This window comes from Triturus cristatus, chromosome 4_1 (assembly GCF_964204655.1).
Source record: "Triturus cristatus chromosome 4_1, aTriCri1.1, whole genome shotgun sequence".
Classification (NCBI taxonomy): domain Eukaryota; kingdom Metazoa; phylum Chordata; class Amphibia; order Caudata; family Salamandridae; genus Triturus; species Triturus cristatus.
Window position 1 is genome coordinate 422813721 of NC_140585.1, and position 18632 is coordinate 422832352.

Sequence of the window (18632 nt, forward strand, 5' to 3'; positions counted from 1 at the left end):
TCCTTGAGTTTTTCATAAATGCCAGCAGGCATTAATACCTTCAATATTGTCATAATGTCGGGATAGGTATACTCGCCCATGAGTAACATGTCTTTAATTTCTCGGTGGAAACCCGCTGGGTCTTTGTCATGACTGGGTACCACTTTCTTCATTTCTAACAATTCTATTTTCGATATGGGCGTATATACATATACACGTTTAAACTGATTGTCCTCGCCCTTTATTGGGTGTACTTCTCGTAAGGGATTCTGTCTGTCCATGTAATACATCGGTCTTTCCTTGATGGGCAATGAAACATGTTCTGGACATACAAAAAGAATGTACTGTTTTCTAGATTCTAGTATTTCCTTAATTAACTTAGTACCTGAACCTTTCCATCTATTCGTGAGTAATTCAGTCAATATATCAGGTAAGGGACCAGGATCTGAATGTTGGCTTTTATATAGTATAAGAAGTTGTTGAATCATATAAATCCCAGCTAAACATTGTTCATCTGGGGTGAGATTCAAAAATGTGTGTGCTACTGTATCATCATCATACTTTCCGGGACTGTCAACCCAATGAACGGCTGACCTGGCTAATTCTTGTTCATCCATAGAATCGAGAAAATGATAACCCCTTCGTTCTCGCAGTAATTTGTCAGCGGCTTGGAACGAATGCTCGGGGGACCTTATATTTATTATAGGTGTTTGGAAATTCCTGTTATTATCTGGACATATCGGACGTATCGGATCAGTAAAACATCTAGTACTATTACAAGATCTTCCTCTACCTACATAGGCTATGGTGTCTGACTGTCCTGTGGGCAGTCCTGATCCTTCCTCCTCCTCGTTTTGTTCAAACTGGTCTACCGCTAATCTCTCTTCGTGTAGGCGTTCTATTTCTTTACGGATCTTTCTGCACATGGCTATTATACATTTTTGCCTGTCATGTCTCCCTTCTGATATATTCTGGCTCCATCTGGTAAGAGTTTCCATTGTTTCCGGGTCTACCCCCGGTCGGTCTTGATTTCTGATTACGTAATTTATGAGGAAACGTAACAGTTCCCCTTGTATCTCCACTTTCTGGTATTCCATAGCTCTGTTAATACATTCAGAATCTCGCCCTGTCTGGACAAAATGATATATATTATCTAGATGCATAGTCATTCCTGGTAACTTCCCTAAATACACCGCGGCTCGTCTGATACGTAATGATGCCAGGATCATTTCGTCCTCTTTGCCGGGCACAGGGTCATATCTACAATCTACAAGAAGTTCTTTAAGCGTGCGGGAATTTATGAGTTTGGGGGTACGTGGGTGTGCTGACTCTTGAAAGGTAAGTTTATTTATTCTGGGTGGCGTAGAAAAAATATTGGTAGCACCTCCGGTAGCCCCGTCTGGAGTATCGGGCGTGAAAGGATTCGTAGAACGTGATACAGCAACTATAGGTGTGGACACAGCTATAGAAGTAGCTGTAGGAACAGATGTGGAAACGGACGTGCTTGCCGGAACTTGTGTCAGGATTTGTTGTTGTAAAGGTACAGATACAGGATCTTGGCGTTGAACCTCCCCGGCCGACGGTCTGTGTGGGGCGGGGTTAGCATACTCGGGAGCTGCGTCATCTAAATATGAGGAAAGAAAAACATCTTCTGCGGTTCTAGGATGCCCCTTAGGATGTACCTTTATTGGAAATAATGGGGGTGGCAAGTCTTTTGGTATCCCCGCAGTAGCCTTAGGTAATCCCTCGGCCAGAAGGGGATACATACCCTTCATAAGGGCATGTCTTTGTCTGTCTACTTGTTCTGATTTTACTCGTGTACCTTCTTCATTTAATAGATTTTCTTGAACTTTATTTGAATTCTCTTTACTCTTCTCTTCCTGTCTACGTGCTTTTTCTGTGCGTCTATACGATTCTTTACGCCATAATTCAATGGCGTCCTTCTGTGATTGTCTAGCTTTCTTTTTCCATAATTCTTCCTCTACTTTCACGATGCACTCTGCATCCCAGGTCCCAGCTGCGGGCCACCTCTGACTTTCTGGTAATTCCTTAGTGTAGTCTACCCATAGATCAAGAAATAATATAGCGTCTAGGCCGTGTTTATGATACATGAAGTACCCTGGAGTGTCCCTAGGAGGAATGGGAACAGCTTCTTCGAGTACCCCTTTTCTAGTTGTGATCTGTCTTAGTTTTGAAAAGAGCGGCATATTGAGAACTGGTCTGATACTTGGTTTTGAACAAACTTAATACAATAAAACACAATAATGAACAGTCATTCATACCACATGCAGGACATATCAATACATTTAACATTTAACATTTAAATGAGCAACGGTGATGATGACGATGATCTAAGAAAAACTTAATCACTAAACATAATACTCGGCATTTAACTGAATTATTCTGAATTTATATACTTGATATACTAGATATACTGCTAAACAGTACAGATACACTGCTAAAACAGTGCAGACCGGATTTGTGTACCCAAACCCGTCTGGACCGGCACAACTTATGTGCACGCCAGAACGCCTCCCCAGTAATGGTACTCACCGGGTAGCTCGGAACGGAAGGCCTCGGAACGGAACTGAACTGAACTGGACCGGACTGGACTCGACTTGAAAACTTCGGACACTTCAGGACATCGGAAACCTGGTGGGCCTCTGTATACCTCGGATCTTGCTCTCTCAGCTAGGCTCTGGTCGGGATACTTCGCACTTCTCACCGCCTCGTCTGGGTGTTGATCGCAGCCTCAGTCGCCCCCGCTTGACCGGAGGGAGATACAGGAAATCCTGCTGGTACGCGTTGTTGTCCGTCCAGCTGTGGCAGGAGACCGGGCCTGCAACGCACCGCCGGCGCGTGAGATGAGAAAGTGTCCCTGTTCGGGCGCCATTTATGTGGTAAATAATTTAATTACCGGGACTTAATTTGATACAGAACATAATAAAAATAGCTCAATAAATAAGAGGCAGAATCCGTGGTATTAGAGGTTCGGAATGGGCTTTATTCCAATGGACGATTCGGAATCGTGGTCTCCAGGTTCCATCACCACGGAGGTTCAGGAAGTGAAGTACATACATTATTGATAATTATTCACTTTTATACAATAGGCATTACAGCGGAGCAAATGCGAGAGGCGTAACAATTGATAAGGAAGATAACATTATTCATGCGTAATCAAAAATGGGCGTGATTGCATGAAAGAATTTCGTAATGTCAGCAGAAATACTTGGCAGAGATGCGCGCGCAGCAGCATGACGTGTGATTGACGTGCAGCTAGGGGGTGAAGGGGACTTGACATTTAGCTCTACATGTGGCGACAGATGTCTAGAGGGTCAAGTCAACCTAATCCCAAATCATATCTAACATCCTATGTTTAAAGAACTATGTTATCCAAAAGAGAGGCCTTCTTGGAGTAGAATCTTATTCTATACTGACTATACTGACTGTTAGTGCGTGTACAAGCGTCTAAGTGTCTACACTAGATGCGAGGGCAGGAATCTTCCATAGTAACAGGGCTATGAATTACTTGCATAAAGACAGAGAAGCCGGGCCTTTGCTCGGTAGCTGGCAGAATGTTTACTTAAGCTACTAGACAGGAATGCATTGGGCAGGGAGCGGAGCAGATAATTTCCGAAGGTGAAATACAGTTCTTGGCAGGCAGCAAGCTGATGTCAGGCACTGTGAGCCGCGCAGAGGATGAGACAAAGTTCATGGTCACAGATGCAGGCTCAGACTGGAGCTTTCAGAGGCAGAAAGCAGAAAAGCTTGATGACAAGATCAGGGCCTACTTGCCTGGACTGTAAAATGGCATAAGTGAACCATATAAAGGCGGTGGCCTTTCGTACTTAGGAATGGAATATCCGGCTCATTCATGGCGGATCTAAAAGAGGACATGTTAACGGTGGACGCACATGTATTTGCGTCTTCATAACTGGAACTGGAGGGAACATACATGTACTTGTAACATGCACATAGAACCGTTGGGGTCCAAGATAGGGGACATAACTGACCAGAAAAATCCATATTTCCACAGTTCTTTGGTTACACATTTTTTTTTACCAATACAAAACATGCTTCTATTAATTTACACATACAGCCTAGTTTTTATTCTAGAATGGTATGAAACAGCCAATCAGTTCTTTTTGTTTTGTAAAAAATATGTATGCCTCCATTTCCAAACTGTCTTTCTTTTCATATTGCCATTCTACTGAAAGACACCTCCTGAGTGCATCCAGTTCTCCTTTGAAGATGTTCACAGTGTGGATTGTAGGGCACAGCTATGTCTTCTGGAGTGAAATGTTTGCAGAGAAAACAGGTATGGTGAGAGACCTTGCTTTGCCAAATGTAGACATTAAATGGATTGGTCAGAGAGGGTTAAAGTGGCACCAATTGATGCCATTGGTGAAATCCTTCATTCAAATCCAACACCCTGACCTCATAATAGTGCACTGTGGTGGCAATGACCTAGGCACTTTGACTGGGGTAGGTCTGGAAATGCTTATGAAGGACACCTTTGCACAACTGTTTACACTTTTCCCTAAAACTGCCTTTGTGTTTTTCAACATATGCCAAAGGCAAAAATGGAACTGGTCCAATCATTTCTGTCCACAGATTGACAAAGCAAGAAAGCACGTCAACAAATCTGTTTCTGCTTTCCTCCGTGACTATGGTATGGGTGCCATTTACCACAACAACTTGCGTTATGACATGCAAGACATTTATAGAGGAGATGGTGTGCACTTCAATGATGAAGGGAACAGAGACTTCCTCTTGAACCTTAGACTCTGCATCGGTACTTACTTGTAGGTACCACTTAAAAAATGACTTCATAAACACAACAGCTCTTTTTAGAGCTCCCTAATATCTAAACTCTTAAATCTGCTCTTCATTTATTTTTTTTTATTTTTTTTTTACCGTACGCTTACCGTAAGCTTACCGTACGCGTACCCCGTGATTTTTTTTTAAATCAATAAATGTTTTTTTTGTACTTTTCTGTCCTTCTTTGACCCCCTTACAAATGTTAGGGGGTCTGTAACTCTCCTCATTGCCCCCTTTCCTTGTTTTCACTCTTTTTTTTCAGAGTGAAATACACAAAATGGCGGCCGCCGCTTCCTGGTTTCGACCGATTCGAATGTTTACTAAGATCTAAGAGCCAATCAGAATCGCGCTCGCGCACGCCACCGTACGCTTACCGTAAGCGTACGGTAAGCGTACCGTAAGCGGGCTCAGATATATATATTGATTTAAAGGCTATTTTCTCAGAATCTACTGAACAGATTTACACCAAACCTACAAAAGGCACTTCCTTGACCTAGGGACTACCTCTCTGCCAAATTTCAAGTAATTCTGTTCAGCCGTTCGGGCTGTAGCTCGTTCTAAAGGTCCTATGGAAAAATGCATGGGAAAAATGCGTTTTGGGACCCCCCTTTTATCTCAGCCCCCGCTTGACGGATCCCCCCGAGACTTTCAGGGTAGGAGCGGAGCGTAGCGCCCCACCTATTTTGAGAAATTCGCGAGGATTCGTCGACCGGCGCCAAAGTTATTCAAAATAGAATGTTGAGGTTTTCCTATGGAAACGTGGTCCTAACTATAACTACCTACTGGCGACCGCCAGTAGGTAATATGTGTATTTGTGTATATATATGTGTATATATATGTGTGTATATATATATGTATGTATATATATACATGTATGTGTGTGTATGTATGTATATATATATATATATATACATATATATATATATATATATATATATATTCAGTGACAAAACCATAGGTTTCACACACGTTATAGTTAGGAATTAGCATATAAAAAACCTTAGAAATTCAGTGAAAAAACCATAGGTTTCACACATGTTATAGTTAGCTGGACATTTTACTCGTAAAAAACCAATGAAATTCCCCCGTTATAGTTAGTTCAGCTAACTATAACTCGCGCTCCCGCAATGAACTGCTGATGACGTCACATATTACATCACTCATGACATGGTCAGTGACATCACTCATGACATCACTGATGACATCTCAAATGACATCACTGATGACCTCACTGATGACATCATCCAGTGAATGTGTGTTTTTCTGAAAATTAAATATGTTTTATATATGTATATCTCAAGGTTGATGGAAGAATAAATGGGTATATTACTGTCTAAATGGATGATTTCTTTTTGAAAAATTGATTATGTAACTGACTGATTAAGTGTATCATAGTGAATACATGGCTTAGTGAGTAATGTTTAAATATATAAATATCTGTATCATTTTTTCACTTTGTGTATAAGTGGCTGCATGGGTTGGTGAGTAGCTACATGGGTGTCTATATAGGTTATTAGTTGGTTTTTTGAGTATCAGTCTGAGTGTCTGCATGGTTCGGTGGGGGGTATGACGTACTGCATAGGTGCATGAATGAGTGACTCACTGTTTGTATGTGTTGAACAGAGCATGTGTGCAGGACTGCATGGGTGGATGAGTGTATGTATGGGTGTGTTAGTGAGTGAATGACTGTCTCAATAGTGTCTTTATGAGTAACTACATATGTTTAAAACTAGTATATGTGACTATTGGTTTATATATGTGAGTATATGTGAGAGTGAGAGATTGAAAGAGTTCCTGTATGAATAAGTATGTATTTCCATAAGTGATTGTTTAAAAGACTAAGTATGTGTAAGTTTCCGTAGAAGTAAGTGTGGTGGTGTGTGTATAACTGTATATGCAAGTAAATGTATGTTTGATTCTTTATTAGCATGAGTGACTATGTGTGTGAGTAGCTCTATGGATGAGTGGCATTGTGTTACAGGATGTATAGGTGTATGAGTACATATGAAAAGTGAGTACATGTATGAGTGACTGTATTGGACTGTTGGTGAATGAGTGGATGTGTATGTGGATCTTAGAATTACTGAAGAGGTTGTTGTAACTGTTATTGGTATGTCCATTGTTTTGTAAATTTTAGTCTCTATTTTTGAATGTGTGTATCAAAGGTTTTATTAGGGGAAGAGGAGGTCTGCCACTCTATCACAAGGATGATGTCATCAGTGAGGTCATCAGTGATGTCATTTGAGATGTCACCAGTGATGTCATGAGTGATGTCCCTGACCATGTCATGAGTGATGTAATATGTGACGTCATCAGCAGTTCATTGTGGGCGCGCGAGTTATAGTTAGCTGAACTAACTATAACGGGGGAATTTCATTGGTTTTTTACGAGTAAAATGTCCAGCTAACTATAACATGTGTGAAACCTATGGTTTTTTCACTGAATTTCTAAGGTTTTTTATATGCTAATTCCTAACTATAACGTGTGTGAAACCTATGGTTTTTTCACTGAATTTCTAAGGTTTTTTAAATGCTAATTCCTAACTATAACGTGTGTGAAACCCATGGTTTTTTCAGTGAATTTGCAAGGTTTTTTAAATGCTAATTCCTAACTATAACGTGTGTGAAACCCATGGTTTTTTCAGTGAATTTGCAAGCTTTTTTAAATGCTAATTTTTTTTTGTCTTCTATTTTTTCTAACATATTTTTATTTTAATTTTCTTACCTTTTATAAAGACTATGATTAAATTTTTAAAATTCTTAAATATGTTTTTTTTAATATATTTTTTAAAATAAACATGTAAAATTTATTTGCAGTACTTTTTTTCTATTTTTTTTTTTATTTTTTTAGTACGCGTACCGTAAGCTCACGGTAAGCGTACGGTTTACGCAACGTCCGTAATTTTCCTACGCTGCTTGCGTATAGTTACGCAATTTGCGTAGCCGCGCGTACTCCGCGTGGGACGCGTACGCGTGTACGCTACACGCGCACGTTACGCGGAAGTGCCGGGAGTCACTGTTATGCGCATGCGCGCAAGCGCGTGTCTTTTTTACGCGCATGCGCACTTTTGCCGTAAGCGTACCGTAAGCGTACCGTAAGCGTACCGTAAGCGTACGGTAGGTCATGTGATCATGAAACACAACTTTTGATTGGTTGAAACTACTTTCAGTTCTAGAACTCTCCTACACCACACCCATTCCCCTCATTTCTGCTTGTGATCCCTTGGGAGAAGGAGCTGGTTTGTCTTTGGGATACGATGGCAGAACAGCAGAGCTCTTCTGAGAGTGAGGCTAGCACTAGCAGCACTGTCTTGAGGCAGAGATCGAGGAAACAAAAGCCCTCTTATGTATGGGATTATTTTACTTTTCCTGAAGGCCAGCAAAAGGTAAATGCACCCTTAGTGACTTGTAAGCTGTGTAAGCGTGTACTTTCTAGAGGTAATCCTAACAGGAAGTATTCCTTTGGGAATCACACCATGAAGAGACACCTCCAGGATGTACACAGAAGGACACATGGTCATCTTTTTGGAGGTAACTCTTCAGAAAGACAAGCCAGTACATCCACAGCAGCTCAGCCTGAACCATCATCTGCAGGGCTGACTCCTTCTTCTGCAGGTCAGCTGAGCCCTTCATCTGTGGGGGGAGAATCTCCTTTTGCTGGCCCTCTGGAAATCAACCCTCGATTTCGGAAGGTTGATATTCGATGCACATTTTGTCAAGATCTAATTTGCTATAGGGAGACCAGTGTTTCCCTAGTGAACAACAAAATAGATCAACACATTTGTCGCTTTGAATAATTTTCCCATGCTTCCTTTCCTCTGTCCCTGCATGAACAAAACGGTTCTTTTAAGAGCCAACCTTATCTTTCATCTTTTTTTTACATATGTTTTTAAAAACTTTTTTTTATTTTTTTTTTACCGTACGCGTACGGTGCGCGTACTTTTTTTTTTTTTTTTTAAAAAACACTAAAAATCAATAAACACATTACAAGGTCCTTGAGAGACTACAATTATTATTATTGACTTACCATACTCACTGAAAAAATATTTATTCATTTGTTTTTTTTAAAAATATTTTTAAAAATGTTTGTAGTTTTCGAAAATTTTCTATATCTATCTGGAAAAAAAGAAAAAAGTATTAATATTTTTAAAACATTTTATAATACAGTACACATATTTACATGGGTGTGTGCTAAGAGTCTGCTTCTTCCCCCAAAAATTCGCTCCCCCTTTCCATCTAATGCAACTGTGAAATCACCAGAGCAATACGCAATAAATCTCTGCCTATAATTCCTCTCTGCACACAGAGTCATGTTTTCACATTAGTCCCAAAACGAAATTTCTTTGCCAATTTGAAAGCACACTTACTGCTCTTTTTTTTTTCGGGGCAAGTGAAAATCACTTTTACAGACTGACACATTATGAAACCACTTTTTTTGATTTATTTAAATGCACATGTCCAAACTGTTTTTTCAGACCACCACCATGTGTATTCTCGGTGACTGCCTACACTCCAGCAAGGGCAACCAGCCTTAGTGATGCTGAATGTATTTGCATTACAGACTGAAACCTGAAAACCCCACTCGCTTGTAAATACTGTGCATGACTATACATGGCAAGCACATGGGTGTGTGCTAAGACTCTGCTTCTTCCCCCAAAAATTCGCTCCCCCTTTCCATCTAATGCAACTGTGAAATCACCAGAGCAAGACGCAATAAATCTCTGCCTATAATTCCTCTCTGCACACAGAGTCATGTTTTCACATTAGTCCCAAAACGAAATTTCTTTGCCAATTTGAAAGCACACTTACTGCTCTTTTTTTTTTCGGGGCAAGTGAAAATCACTTTTACAGACTGACACATTATGAAACCACCATGTGTAACTACAACAAAAACAATTTCCATTTCTATTATTCATTTCTTAAGTTACCACATACATCCCCTCTCAAACTGTAAACTCACCTTTAAAATTAGTTAGTTGTGAAAGAAATGTGACACTCAAACAGCAGATTATCAGAGCCAGGATCTCTGTTGTGTTCACCTCTCTCCTCTCAGCAGAACCAGATAATGGCAAACTTTCCCTCTATTTTTCCACACATATACTTGTAAGTTTCAAATCTCAGTGCTTCCCCCTTTTTTTCAAATGTAATCACACATTTCTATTGGTTGAAAACCAACCCTTTTCCAAAAGTACCCTTCCCCCAACTTGACTTCTGCCTAGTACCCTTCCCCCAACTTGACTTCTGCCTGCTACCATAGCAACAGCTCATGGAACACTGCTGTGTTGAGTTAGGTCAGAAGTTCGCCAAACAATGTTTCAATTCCACAGAGCAAGAGTGCTTGACTTTTCAAACCTAACAGCAAATCCATAGTACTGTTCTTTGGTTACACATTTTTTTTTACCAATACAAAACATGCTTCTATTAATTTACACATACAGCCTAGTTTTTATTCTAGAATGGTATGAAACAGCCAATCAGTTCTTTTTGTTTTGTAAAAAATATGTATGCCTCCATTTCCAAACTGTCTTTCTTTTCATATTGCCATTCTACTGAAAGACACCTCCTGAGTGCATCCAGTTCTCCTTTGAAGATGTTCACAGTGTGGATTGTAGGGCACAGCTATGTCTTCTGGAGTGAAAAGTTTGCAGAGAAAACAGGTATGGTGAGAGACCTTGCTTTGCCAAATGTAGACATTAAATGGATTGGTCAGAGAGGGTTAAAGTGGCACCAATTGATGCCATTGGTGAAATCCTTCATTCAAATCCAACACCCTGACCTCATAATAGTGCACTGTGGTGGCAATGACCTAGGCACTTTGACTGGGGTAGGTCTGGAAATGCTTATGAAGGACACCTTTGCACAACTGTTTACACTTTTCCCTAAAACTGCCTTTGTGTTTTCCAACATATGCCAAAGGCAAAAATGGAACTGGTCCAATCATTTCTGTCCACAGATTGACAAAGCAAGAAAGCACGTCAACAAATCTGTTTCTGCTTTCCTCCGTGACTATGGTATGGGTGCCATTTACCACAACAACTTGCGTTATGACATGCAAGACATTTATAGAGGAGATGGTGTGCACTTCAATGATGAAGGGAACAGAGTCTTCCTCTTGAACCTTAGACTCTGCATCGGTACTTACTTGTAGGTACCACTTAAAAAATGACTTCATAAACACAACAGCTCTTTTTAGAGCTCCCTAATATCTAAACTCTTAAATCTGCTTTTCATTTATTTATTTTTTTATTTTTTTTACCGTACGCTTACCGTAAGCTTACCGTACGCGTACCCCGTGATTTTTTTTAAAATCAATAAATGTTTTTTTTGTACTTTTCTGTCCTTCTTTGACCCCCTTACAAATGTTAGGGGGTCTGTAACTCTCCTCATTGCCCCCTTTCCTTGTTTTCACTCTTTTTTTTCAGAGTGAAATACACAAAATGGCGGCCGCCGCTTCCTGGTTTCGACCGATTCGAATGTTTACTAAGATCTAAGAGCCAATCAGAATCGCGCTCTCGCACGCCACCGTACGCTTACCGTAAGCGTACGGTAAGCGTACCGTAAGCGGGCTCAGATATATATATTGATTTAAAGGCTATTTTCTCAGAATCTACTGAACAGATTTACACCAAACCTACAAAAGGCACTTCCTTGACCTAGGGACTACCTCTCTGCCAAATTTCAAGTAATTCTGTTCAGCCGTTCGGGCTGTAGCTCGTTCTAAAGGTCCTATGGAAAAATGCATGGGAAAAACGCGTTTTGGGACCCCCCTTTTATCTCAGCCCCCGCTTGACGGATCCCCCCGAGACTTTTAGGGTAGGAGCGGAGCGTAGCACCCCACCTATTTTGAGAAATTCGCGAGGATTCGTCGACCGGCGCCAAAGTTATTCAAAATAGAATGTTGAGGTTTTCCTATGGAAACGTGGTCCTAACTATAACTACCTACTGGCGACCGCCAGTAGGTAATATATATATATATATATATATATATATATATATATATATATATATATATATATATATATATATATGGTAAAGGCTGATGAGGGGCAAACATATGTGATGTAAAAAATGTGTGGTAAAGGCATTCATGGGAAAGGCATGCTCTAAAAATGTTGTCCTGTAGATAGTACAGTCTTCTACTATTGTGGGAATGAGTATCAAAGGGTAGAGAAACAATCACAGTTTCATTGATTGTTCTATAAAATACCAAATCTGTGTCACAAGTTGCCTTTGGCAGTACCGGCTGTGGTTCCGTCAATGGTAACATAGTAGTTTCTCAGACTTTAAGTGGAGCCAGAAAACTGCAGGTTTGGCGAGGTGAGTGTCTACAGCTTTACAGTGTGTCTCCCACTCTCTCAAGTTCTATATGAGTGTATGGATTTCAAGCTGTCCAAATTTGCAACTCCTACCCCCTTCCTTTTCATTCAGGGAGCAGCCATCCTTCATTGAGTATTTTATGAAAGAGGTGGCTTTCCTAAGCTAAGATAAACCAGTTGTCCCCAGTTTCAGTTGTCACACAGAATGACCAAGCCTTTTTGTAAGCATGCTCTCAATAATATATATACATTAAATATACAATTGTGATTATCAAATTGAATTAATTACCGCAAATGATTTAGTTCCTCCCAAAACCCAGATTGTCTCGATTTGTTGAGATAGAGACGGTCTATGAGCCAACTGAATAGCATCCTCTAGGTCACTGCAGACGAAATCAGCATGCATTGGCAAAGAACTACAAATTAACAAAGCAACAAAAACAGATTGCATTATCACTGTGAGAAGAGAATTCCATATGTGTTAAGTTTACTTTATATGAGACTCAGGATATGTTAATACATACTTATATGTATAAATCGTTGTCATTAATTCTGGAAAGCGAATTAACAAAAAATACCTGCAGCCTAACTCAGAATGTGGTACTTTTGTTTGAATCTTTTGAGGAGCAAAATCATCAAAACAATTTAGCCCTATAAATTGGTTTACAAAACCTTGCAGCTCCTCTTTGAGAGGTTCATTCACTTTTCTAATCTCCTCAACAGAAAAAATGCTCTTAACACAATTTTATGGCAAGGCACGGAAGCCAGTATTATGCATTTCTCTTTAATTGCCAACTCACAGCACTAACTACATAACAATGAAAATAACTTCCCATACTAATTTTTAACATTCTAATGTCTATTTAACCCTGTGTGTGGCAGCCTTCTTCCTTCTTTGTTGCTGCTCACAGCTAAGATAAGTTCGCATTTTACTCCTGCTCTTTTATAGTGTGTAAGACACTGTAATTGTTGTGTGCGCGTTTGCTGGTTACCCTGATTAAGGACTAGTTTGCCTGATTGTTATACGTAGGCCAAATAATGTTTATTTAAAAAGGTCTTTCAAAATGTTTGTTCGCATCCAGCTCGTGGTGCAATGACTAGGTGCTTTGATGTATTCAAAATGTCGATTTATGCGGTCCCAGGGGGCGGATGCAATGCTTAAAGGTTTTGCCTTTGTTTTAAAGCTTTTTTGAATATACGGCCATGATTTTACCCGTGCGCTTGAGCGATCGAGGAGGGTGCGAGAGCACAGTACGTGGCTCTGGAAGCCTTTCCCGTTAAACCACAAAATGCCTATGGCATGTGCGAGTGGTAAGATTTCCCTCACGCTCAGTACCAAGCGGAAAGCGGCTTTGGTGAATATTTGTGAGTGAGTACAGGTGAATTCCCGTCGCGCTCGAGATTAACGTATTATTTTTATTTTAAAAAAGGGAGCTTATGTGAACACAGGCGGGCGGAGTCCCACAGTGCACACATTAAGTATCAAAGAAGTTAAAAATGAAATTGGGCGTACCCGAGCCTACCGATCACTCGAGGAGCACTGCTTCAATTCCCAACTGCCCCAGGCGACCGCAGGAGCGTCTGCTGACGCAACAGCCATTTTATGTTGGCTCCACCTAGGGATTTTACCTGCAGAACGGACAGTCATCTTATGGGAATAAAAAGGGGCTGGGAAACCGTTTTTTCCAGTCAGTTTGCTGTGAGATCAAAAGTGCAGGCAAGTGTTTGGTGATTCACTCGAATTATTGTTGAAAGAAAGAGGTATTTTTTGACAGAGAGCCTAATATTATAGTTCACTAGAGGTTAACTGGTGGTTCTTGTTTTTACTTATAAGGAATATGGAGCAAAGTAGGGCATATGATGGTAATGTGGAGGTGAAATTCCAGGAATGTGTTGAGAAGGCAGTCCCCGCCTTTGCATCTCAATTAGGAAAAAAATGGATGACTGTATCGACAAGTTGGAAGGAAGATTTGGCAAAAGAGTAGATGAGGAGCAGTTTTGGTTAGTTGAGGAGGTAGTAGATGATACCACGGCGAGCGGAAGTGGTAAAAAATCTACTCAGAAGAGGAAACATCTAGGTAAAGACAAGCTCACCAAACAAAATGGGGCCTTTAATCAGAAAAGCAATTGTAAGTCAACAACTAAGGAGTTGAGTGACAAGGCTGTCACAGAAGGGGATCACACTCAAGGGGATCACAGAGCTATTGCCTCTGAAGAATCCTCCAACAGTGGGGAATCGTGATTTCATGCTCTTCAGTTTTTGACTCCTTGGAGGAGGAAGAGGTAGAGAGGAAGAGACCTAAAAAGGAGAGGAAAGAGAAAGATAATTTGGAGCAGGTTAAAGTTTGTAAGGGAGATGGCTCGGTACACAGGAGGCTTTAACTCAATCCAAAAGGTCCAAAAGGCCATCAGGAAGGTTTTGAATCGGCCGAGAGAATGAGGGGTCGATTTCCCAGCCGAGGCATTGGAATCTCACTGAGCCCTTTTTCATGTGGGTACAGACCCGGAGGCTTTCAATCAGATACACCCAGTTTCTACCCACAGAGGGAAAGAGGACAGTTTAGAGGAGAAAGAGGATCAAATCATCAAGGTATGTTTGGCAAACAACCCTTTGTCTATTTAGGAAAATAGCTCGCCCATTTTTTAGACAAATGGAAAGAGACAACTTCCGATCCTTAGGTGTTACAAACTGTCAGTGGTTATCAAATATACTTTGTAGAAAACCCTATCCAGGTAAGACTACAGACCCCTTTAAGATTTGCAAAAGTGGAAGAAAAACTGGTAGACCAAGAGGTTCAGGAGTTGGTAAAGAAAGGGGCCATAGAAAAAGCAGAAGATGTCTCTGCGGCTGTTGTAAGCAATCTGTTCCTCATCAAGAAAAAGGACAAGAGCATGAGACCAGTGATAATTTAAAGGACTTGAACGAGTGGGTGGAGTACAATCACTTCAAAATGGAAGGTATTCATTCATATGTTGAGGGACCTTTTGAGGAGGGGGGATTGGTTAACCGGTCTAGACCTAAAAGATGTATACTTGACCATTCCAGTCTGTCTCGAACAGAGGGACCTTTTGAAGTTTCAATGGCAAGGAATTATGTGGAGATTCAAAAGCCTTCCCTTCGGTTTAACATCAGAACAATGGTGCTTTACCAAGGTGATGAGACTAATAGCAGTGTGGTTGTGCACAAAATGGGTAAGGCTGATAATTTATTTAGATGATATCCTGATTATGTTGCAGAACAAGGAATTGGCTCAAGAACATACCATGATGGCAGTTTGAGTAATAGAGGTTTTGGGTTTTGTAGTAAACAGAAAGAAGTCATGTTTGGAACCCATCCAGAAGACTGTACTCATGGGTTTTCAGATTTGGACGTTGGATTGTGTGTTGAGGTTGCCGATGGAAAACGTGAGGAAAATTCGCAAGGATGTTCGGAGATTGTTAGTAAGTGAATGGATAAACTTGAGACAGAAAGCGAGGGTTTCCAGGCCTCCTTTCAGCATCTATACAGGCGGTCTTTCCAGCTTCCTTACATTTTCAAGCTCTTCAGAGGTTAAAAATGATGTATTTGCACAAAGGGATAAGATATTCACAGAAAGTCCAGACAGATTCCAAAATTAAAGAATAATTGAGTTGGTGGTTGGAGAATCCTGAAGCTTGGAATGGAAGGGCAATTTTCGGTCCAAGCCCAGATATAGTGATCGATTCGGATACCAGCCTTCAAGGATGGGGAGCATAATGTGGCTCTTTGACGACAGAGGGGAAATAGATAGGCCAGGAAAGGGAAATGCATATCAACTACCTGGAGTTGTTGGTAGGTTCATTTGCAGAGAAGAGCTTTGTCAGGGATCAGGTGAGATGCTGTGTACTTTTGAGAATGGTAAACATTTCAGCAGTAAGATATGTGAACAAACTGGGGGGCCCTCTTTCAAAAGCATTGGCAGACTTGGCAAAGGAGTTTTGGAATATTTACTTGAGCAAAAATATTATGATTCAGGCACAGTACTTACCAGGGATAAGCATTACTATAGCAATGCAGCTGAAGGATTTCAGCAATTGGAGACTGAACAGGGAAGTGTTCAAATCGATAAACAAAAAATAGGGTCCTCTTGTGTTGGACCTGTTTGCAAACAGAGTGAATGCTCAGATTCCCAGATTTTACAGTTGGAGACCAGACCCAGGGGCGGAGGCGACAGATGCTTTTCTGAAAATCTGCGGGAGGTTACGGAGTTATGTGTTCCCTCCTTTTGCTTTGATTCAGAGAGTGTTACTGAAAGTGAAAAGGGAGAAGGCAGAAACAGTGTTAATAACCCCCTTTTGTACATCTCAAGTATGGTATCCAGATGTTATGGAGATGTTGATTGCCGACCCAGTACTTTTTCCGAATACCCTAGAATTGTTAACAAATGCATCAGGGGATTATCATGAATTGGTTATTCAGGGACACTTATGGTTGATAGCTTGGCTGATTTCAGGAGAGCCTGGCAGGTGTCAGGATATCATTGGAGGCTTCAAAACTCAATAAGGAATTGTGGGCTCCAGGGACTTCAAATGTGTACAGGCTGGCCCGGAGGAGATGGGTTCGTTGGTGTGCTTCGAGGAGTTTGGATCCCGTATCAGCACCTCTGGTGGAGGTGGTGAATTATCTTACAGAAGTTTTCCTTGAAGAATTGTCCTACAGTTCTGTTAATATTGGCAGGTTGGATATTTCAGCAGGACATGAGTTGATAGATAACTTTGCCTGTCGGCCAACATGATGTGTTAAGGAGACTATTGAGAAATGTAAGAATTAAGGCCCACTATGAGCAAAGTATTTGTCTTTGCGGGATTTGGATCTTGTACTAAAATAATTAGCAACTTGTACAGAAATGAATGTTTGGGCCTTAGGGAACTTTCCTTAAAGTTGGTTATGTTGCTATGCCTAGTTTCTTTTAGAAGGGTTTCAGACGTCAGGGCACTAGAAATTTCAGGGGGAAGGTTCTTTCCAGAAGGGGTGTGCTTCTATATCACTAAGAGAACTAAAACGATGTCTAGAACAATATTTTATCCCAATTTAGATGAATGACGGAAGTAGTTTGTGGTGAGATGTTTGGTTGATTATGAAAGGAGATCGGAGAGTTTGAGATGCAATACAGATTCACAATTGATAATTTCTTTCATAAGTCCTCATAAGTTCTGTCCTCTCCTACTTTGGCTTGTTGGGTCAAGGAGGTCATGAGAAGAGCAGGGATAGATTTGCCTAAGCTTGGAGCTCATTCTACTGGAGGGGCTATGGCTTCTACATCCTTTTCATTAGGAGGAGGATAAACTGGGATTTTAGCTGCAGCTGATTGGTCATTAGATTCAGTATTCAAGAAGTTCTAAACCTGTGGATTGTCAAGTGAGGAATATTATGGCAAGGCTTTAGACATGCATGATATTGGCCTACATGCCTTGCCATAAAATTCTAATTTTCCACAGCTGGGATAGGTAGAAAATCCTGATTTTATTAAAGACACGGAGGCTGATATTATCCATCCCTTTTAATCCCCTCCCAATAATATGTTTTTTATGGCTCTTTTCAGGAGGAGACTACATGAAATAATGTGAAGAGGAAAAGATTTTGTTCAATTTGACGTTCTAAGTTTTTTTTATTTAACAGTTTTCTACCCGATACAAACAGTTGAGGTGTTTGCAGCAAAAGAAGGACGATGGCTGCCACACACAGGATTAAATAGACATTTGAATATTAAAGGTTACTATTCTAATTTCTTTTCATTGTTATGTAGTTGCTGCTGTGAGTTGGCAATTAAAGAGACATGCTTAATATCAGCCTCTGTGTCTTTAATAAAATCATGATTTTCTACCCATCCCAGCTGTGGAAAATCGGAATTATTGTTTCATCAGAAAATTATTTTTATTATGGAGTACTGATAACAGAACACTGCAGACCTTCTTGCCTGGGTAAACATTAGGGCCGATATTTATCATAGTATTGTGTTGCCCATGCACCAATCAAGAGGGTGCAAGGGCAATGCAACACTACAGTCTGATTTATCAAGCCACGCAAGGTCCTCTTGTGTGGCCCAACAGGGCTTGAACCATCTGGACTACTGCAAGGCAGCCCAAATCGCTGCCTTATGTTACTCTGCGCTAGGGTGGCATTCCATGGGTGGAGCGTGGGTGTTCCCACGCATCCAGCCATGGATTTTGGCAAATTCACAGATTTTCCATTAGCGATAGGCCTGGGAATACCTCAAAATGCTACGCCTCTTGTCAAATCTGTGGTATTGTTTCAACAGAATAAGTGAAAAAAACTCTTAACGTTTGCTTAAAAGACCATCTATCTAAATCCAATTGGTGAGATCTTTCTACAGCTAAATATATTTAGCTGATTTTGATGCCCAGAAACGTTTTTACGTTTCACACTCCCCGACTAAAGAACAATGCACAGAATTGTAGTTTAAGTCCTGTAATCAAGATATGAAAATGTTTAGACAAATTTCGAGAGATTTATGCAAAAGGTGCTAGTATCCCCTAC

General features: G+C 40.6%; 1 protein-coding gene across 1 annotated transcript in view; it reads right to left on the reverse strand.

Moving 5' to 3' along the window:
* The window catches only part of LOC146855060 (dihydrofolate reductase-like), a 198543-nt gene that overhangs the window by 90766 nt on the left and 89145 nt on the right, over window positions 1-18632 (reverse strand). The window contains exon 5 of the mRNA XM_085652544.1: window positions 12405-12531. Coding sequence (XP_085508670.1) covers window positions 12405-12531 — 127 coding nt within the window. The remainder of the gene's footprint in view (window positions 1-12404; window positions 12532-18632) is intronic.